A 6,023-nucleotide genomic window follows, 5' to 3' on the forward strand; every position below is an offset into this window, starting at 1 on the left:
TCGGCGGCCACTGGTTTGGTCACCATATCGTCAATGTCGGATACCGCCGCCGCAGCATCGTCCTCGGGAACATCTTCCTCCATTTCCTCATCTTCCGCAGCTTCATCGTCAGTAAGGTCGGGAGAAGTGCCGTCTTTGTGAGACTGCGCCAGCGACGGCGCAATGCTTGTTACAGCCTCGGGCTCCTCGTCGTCGTCGTCTTCTTCTTCTGATCCTCCCGACTCATGCTCATCTCCGATACCATTTGGAGGACGTTCTGGAGAGACTTGTATCGGGAGTATGAGTTCACGCGTGTCCGCATGATTCTCCTCGCGCCCGAGCTTCCCCTCGCTGTCGCCTGACGGACGCCTCTCAGCGCGTTGGCCAAAGGTCCAGTCGTCCTGGTCATCGTCTTCTTCCTCTTCCATCGCTCTTACAGGGCCAGTCGGCTCTTCCTCCTCTTCTTCCAATACAGGCCTGGATCTCCACTCGCCCTTTTTGGAGGGCTTGTACGCCCACTGCCACATCGGTCCAGGAATCAGTCCTCCACGCTTTCGTTTGCTCTCGCGAGCTGAGGAACGAGAGTCAGAGTCCTTTGCTCCGTTCTCCTTGTTGTCTTCTTGTTCGTCCTCTGTGAGTTCGGAAAGCTCAGAGCCGCTGTCGAGGCCAGCTGCGCCACTGTGATTGGAAGAGGAAGTAGTGTTGGGTTCTTCAGGAGGAGGTGGCGAGGGCGAAGGCGAGCTGAGTGGTTCAAGAGAGACGATAGAGCTGGGCATCGTTGCCCGCGGCGACGGCAACAACGACGAGGGGAGGGTGAAAGCAAGCGGCGAGCCAGAGCCCACAGGACGCGGACCGATTGGTGCCCGATCTAATCAAGGTTTAACTCCGGCGCATGCCGCCGTGCGGCCGGCAGGCCCAATGAGCGCGCACTTTGCCCGACGCCTCCCTCAGGCAAGTTTGCGCCTCCCCCCCAAGCATGGTGTCCGCTGATAATCTCAACCTCGACTGCCTCGAACTTATTTTTGCTCACCTCAGCGTAAATGATCTGGTCTCTGTCTCACTCGTCAGCCGCTCTTTTCTCGCCGGGGTCATTCCACGACTGTACCGCACCCTCTTAATCAGGCTCAACCAAACCAAACGATACCCTGCTGTATGTCTGCATTCGTAGTGTCTTGTATCACATATGCTCAGTAAACACGCGGCTCCAGATCATATCCCCTTTTGCAACTGTTCTCGCACATCCCAATCTTGCTCGGCACGTTCGTCATATTGGTTAGTACCGAGGGCAATCATGTGCCACTTGCTTCTGACACTCAGATAGATATCCGGACTGTCCCAGCCGTCAAGTCTACCCCTCGTCCGGACTTCTTAAGAGATTGCTCTCTTACCATTGCTCTCTGCCTCAACCTAGTGTCGTTTACATGCACTCCCAACGTTTTACCGTCATTTCTGCTCGACCTGCAGCGCAAGGAGTCACTTCAACATTTGCGTGTCAACGCGACTCTGACTCCAGACCAAGCGCATCAGCTTGCACAGATACGAAATTTGAATAGTATCACCCTTGATACTGCCACTCCTCACACTGTGGACGTTCTCTCCAGATGGTCGGCCAACCTGACGGCCACTCTCACAACACTGACACTCTTTGTAAGATATCATACAACTGGTTATTTCTGGCTTACTGATTGTAATATTCAGGCAATACAAGACTTGAGCGAGTGCATCCTTGAGTCGACATTGGCAAATCTTCCGAAGTTAACTGGCTTGCACGTAGTCAACTGCATGAAAATTGACCACAATATTGTGCTACGCCTTGTATCGTATACACCTCGGCTGGAAAGTCTGTCCTTCACCAGCTGGGTATGGTTTTATCTCTTGGAGGTTTTCGCATATTGACGTTCTTATGCAGGAGACCACGCGTCCCACTCCGTTGCTTCCGGTGTCTGCATCCTTGCGTTTGCTGAAACATTTGTCGGTCGATACACGTTGCGAGCTTTCTCCAAATGCAACTCCTAGTTTGTGGAATGCTATCATTCAGTTGACGCGCGCCTGGTCTTGCTCGCTGAAATCGATCACGCTGAAACTCTCCGACAAGGTGCTTATTGGCGACCTCTTTATCAAGGAACTATTGGACACGCATGGGGCTACTCTGACGCACATGGCGCTGTTAAACTGCGCGTTGAGCTTGGTCAGTGTGCGTTCGATCTGTACACGTTGTGTCGATCTTGAAAGATTTGCCATCAACATACCTGTAAAGGATCTTGTATGTCTTCTCATTGATGCACAGTTCTAGATGACTGACCGTTGTCTTTGTTCCAGTATTCTTTTGCCGATGCCCTCGCGGCTTCGAAAAGCCTACACACGCTCAGCGACATAGGCGATACGCACCATTCGGTCCACGGCCAGAGAATCTTTGTATCCAAGCCGGATATTTATACTATCATGGAAGCTGTCCCCAAATTGCAAAGAATAATAACGGATGGTCGAGTCTGGACTGTACGCTTCCAAACCATCACCGCTACGGACAATGGCCGTACTGACCTCATAAATCCAACCTAGGCTATACGATGGCCTTCTAAAGTATCCATGAACGATCAAATCAAATTGCACCTAGAACGCAAGAAATCGCCTCCCAATCACTGGTTTATGCCTCCTGCGGGATGCAATACGTGACTTTGAACTGTAGAAATCGTACATTGGTTGTCGACACCCTGTAATACTAATGTTTTTGGGTGGACTTGCTCACATCTCGCTTGATGCCTTCCGACACCTACATCTTGTGACATGTCACGACGTGTAATGTCACATGTGTAACTTTCCAGTTCATTGGTGCTTGAGCGTTCGTTCTTGTTCACCGCCACATATTTGACGGTCGTTTAACTCGCTCTTTCCTCCTGCACTATGTCTGATTCTGAAGGCGACATTTCCGACGAACTCCTCGAGCTGGCTGGTGCGACAGAGAAGAAACGCAAGAAACGTCAGGCAGAGTCGAAATCTGGATCCAAACGGCGCAAGGCAGAGTGAGGGATTCGTCATTACCTTAGGCTTTATGATTTACTCGCACACAAGCATCAATGTCGACGACTCAGATGACAACATGCCCGAAAGCGAGGAGGAAGGGAACGAGACCAACCCCTACCCGCTGGATGGCAAGTTTGTGAACGAGGCAGACAGAAATCGGTGTGTCCATTCGTCGTCTGTGTGTTGTACATCTTGCTACACAGCACTTCCGCAGCTTGATGCAAATGTCTGAGATTGAGCGGGAGGATATTCTTGCACAGCGACAGGAAGAAATGCAGCGTATACAGGATAAGCGCAATCTCGATCAGATGCTGCAAGCTCAGAGCGGTCGCGGAGATGAGAATGTATCTAAAGCTGCGAAACGTGCGTGTCGATATGCCTTCGGGATAAGTTGCGCTTAAAAGAATGTCAGGTCAACATGCTGTGAGAGGTGCGACGAAGGAAAAGTCGCGAAAGTTGGACGAGCTGAAGGCTAAGCGCAAAGCCAAGGACGAGAAGAAGCGTGTAAGGACCAGTTGTGGTTCTACGCACACACATGCCCTGATTCTAGCAGACTAGGACAAATTCGCCAAGGCAAGATCCGTCATCCTCACCCGTCGACATGGAAATGTCGGACGACGAAGAGGAGGACGGACAGATCAGCAAGTATGAAGAGCAGGAAGAAAAAGACCGTAGGTTATATGATAAGTTCGATAAGAGCAAGTCGGACGACGAGCCAGCAACTCTTGAAGATCTGGAGAAATGCCAACTCTCGCGCGACATGCTGGCACGTTTCTCAATGGCCCCGTGGTTCGAAGAGGCCGTCAAAGGTATGCTTGTTATGCTGTACTTTCTCACAAGCTTCATGTGTGGGAGCAGGGGGCTGGGTGAGGTTCCTCATTGGTATGGAGAATGGTGAGGGAGTATATCGCATATGCGAGGTTTCAAGTAAGTTCCACCTTGTATTTATACTGAGGCTACTTATGTTTTCTTGAAGATCTTGGTACGGAAGTGGTCAAGCCGTACAAAGTCAACGATCAAACTGTGGACCAACAACTCGAGCTGAAGCATGGAGTGTCAACAAAATGCTTCCACATGGACAAGGTGTCAAATTCGCGCTTTGAGCAAGTGAGTGAACGTGACCTACTTCACATACGCTCATCAAACCGTACGGTCATTACAGAAAGAGTTTGATCGCCTGAGTAGAACGTTCGAGCATGAGAAGTTGAAGCTGCCGTCTAAACGGCAATTAGAGAAGAAAGCAGCCCAAATTATTAAATTCATGAACCAGCGTTTGACGGAGGTTCGCGTGCACATGCACCTACGTCCACTGACTCCCTTCTGACGCGCATCCGCAGAGCGACATCAGCGCGATTGTCGCACGGAAGAAGCAGCTGCAATCTGGACAAACTGTACAGCAGTCTCCTGCGGCACTTGCACTTGAACGCGCACGGCTCGCACAGGCTCGCACGCTCGCAGGCCGGCGGCAGGACTGGGACGAGGTTGCAGCGATTGATCTGGAGCTCGAGGCTCTGAATGCAACAGCACCTGTCGTTCCGCCGCGGGACGTGAGTCGGGCAGACATCCTCGCGCGCGTGAACGAGCGCAATCGCAAGGCGAACATGGAGGCCGTGCGGCGTGCGGAAGCGCAGGAAGTGGAGCGCAAACGCCGCGAACGCAGGATGCTTGCGGCAGGTGGGGGAACACCGCGCTCAGGGACACCATTGGACCCCAGTGCACGCCTAAAGACAATGCCAAAGCTGTTTAGTCCCAGGTTGGTGTCCTTTTCTCCTTTTCCACGTTGTCTTTGCGTGATGTGTGCTGTGTGATCGGGCGTTGACTGCATCTCTTCGTTGCATGCTCTCGCTATCAACTACAACTCGTGAACATCATGTTGCACATATCGTCGGCTGGTGCATGGCAATGTACATACATCTGCGCACATGCAGACCTGATACGCCTGGGACCCCATCTTTTCAAGCGGGCGGCATAACACCACGGTCACTGTCCCCGCTACCATCCGCGACATCCTCAGCTTCACCACCCAAGGCAGCAAGTATATCAACCAGCTTCGAAGCGTCGGTCATCCAGTCTGTGGAGATAGATCTGGGGGATTTCTAGAAATGAGGTCTGGAGCAGAAACATTTCGATCTCCAATGCTGCTCTTTGAAGACTCATCTTGAGTTGGGGTTTTGTGCATTCATATTATTTTCGTTCTAACATTCTGCTTTCGCATTCACATACTGCGTACATACTACATTCACCGCATAGCTAATAAATGCCGTCATCTCCTGATCATCGGCTAGCGAATTGCTGTGGGTGAAGGTAGGATATCGCAGTACTAGTCTACCGCATGACCCTCAAGGCCACCAGTAAACGGATCATTAGAAACTTGCTCCTTCATGTAACCTGACTTCACTCAATTCTATGTCCCATTGATTCCCTGGTCGCCAACTTTTCGCCAGTCGGCAACCAATTTCACTTCCTACGCATAAGGGCCCATCAGCTGAGAGAACAGGTGAGCTTGTGGGACTATCACCTGAGTCAGACACCCGAGCTCGCCCAACGGTCCAAAACACATTGCTTTCAAATGGGCCTACTAAGAATGGCACCCGCGTCTGTAAGCCGTCATCTAGCATACTTCTTGCATGATCACTACCTAAGCTCTTCGAAGGGAAAAACTTTTTAATGATGCAACGTATGGGGAGGCGGAAGAGGCGGTATACGAAAACGCAGAAAATCAGTATTTTCGTGTTTTTCCGATATCTAAGACCTCTATCCTGACTACTATTCAAAGTTAATGATGTAGTATGCGCGTTCCTTCGCCTTTCCCACTGACGCGATTGCTACTCATCCGCTTATTTGCGCTGTTCGTGAGCGAATACTACTCGTGGTCGCCGCCTTCCCCGGTGGCGTTCAGTTGCTAGTGCATGATCGACTGATCATGTGGCTCCGCGGCCTAGGTTCGAGCAAGTGTGCTACCAGCGACTTCAGGTTGATGATTTGTACCCATGGTTAATCTGAAGCTGCCTGGTTGCTGAGCA

The 6,023-nt window shown here is 51.3% G+C and overlaps 2 protein-coding genes across 2 annotated transcripts; both read left to right on the forward strand.

Moving 5' to 3' along the window:
• Window positions 1-955: 955 nt before the first annotated feature.
• FIBRA_03910 (uncharacterized protein) lies at window positions 956-2,652 on the forward strand (the record flags this gene model as incomplete). The annotated part of the gene is made up of 7 exons (XM_012325733.1): window positions 956-1,129; window positions 1,188-1,251; window positions 1,301-1,626; window positions 1,678-1,839; window positions 1,889-2,242; window positions 2,299-2,475; window positions 2,539-2,652. The coding sequence occupies 7 exons, from the start codon at window positions 956-958 to the stop codon at window positions 2,650-2,652; spliced, it is 1,371 nt and encodes a 456-aa protein (XP_012181123.1).
• Window positions 2,653-2,880: 228 nt separating this feature from the next.
• On the forward strand, window positions 2,881-5,100 carry FIBRA_03911 (uncharacterized protein; the record flags this gene model as incomplete). Its single annotated transcript, XM_012325734.1, has 10 exons — window positions 2,881-2,999; window positions 3,049-3,159; window positions 3,215-3,363; window positions 3,413-3,504; window positions 3,554-3,809; window positions 3,859-3,927; window positions 3,977-4,107; window positions 4,163-4,282; window positions 4,338-4,753; window positions 4,929-5,100. The coding sequence occupies 10 exons, from the start codon at window positions 2,881-2,883 to the stop codon at window positions 5,098-5,100; spliced, it is 1,635 nt and encodes a 544-aa protein (XP_012181124.1).
• Between the last annotated feature and the right edge of the window lie 923 nt (window positions 5,101-6,023).

This window comes from Fibroporia radiculosa (assembly GCF_000313525.1).
Source record: "Fibroporia radiculosa TFFH 294 genomic supercontigs, scaffold2373, whole genome shotgun sequence".
In the NCBI taxonomy this organism is placed as follows: domain Eukaryota; kingdom Fungi; phylum Basidiomycota; class Agaricomycetes; order Polyporales; family Fibroporiaceae; genus Fibroporia; species Fibroporia radiculosa.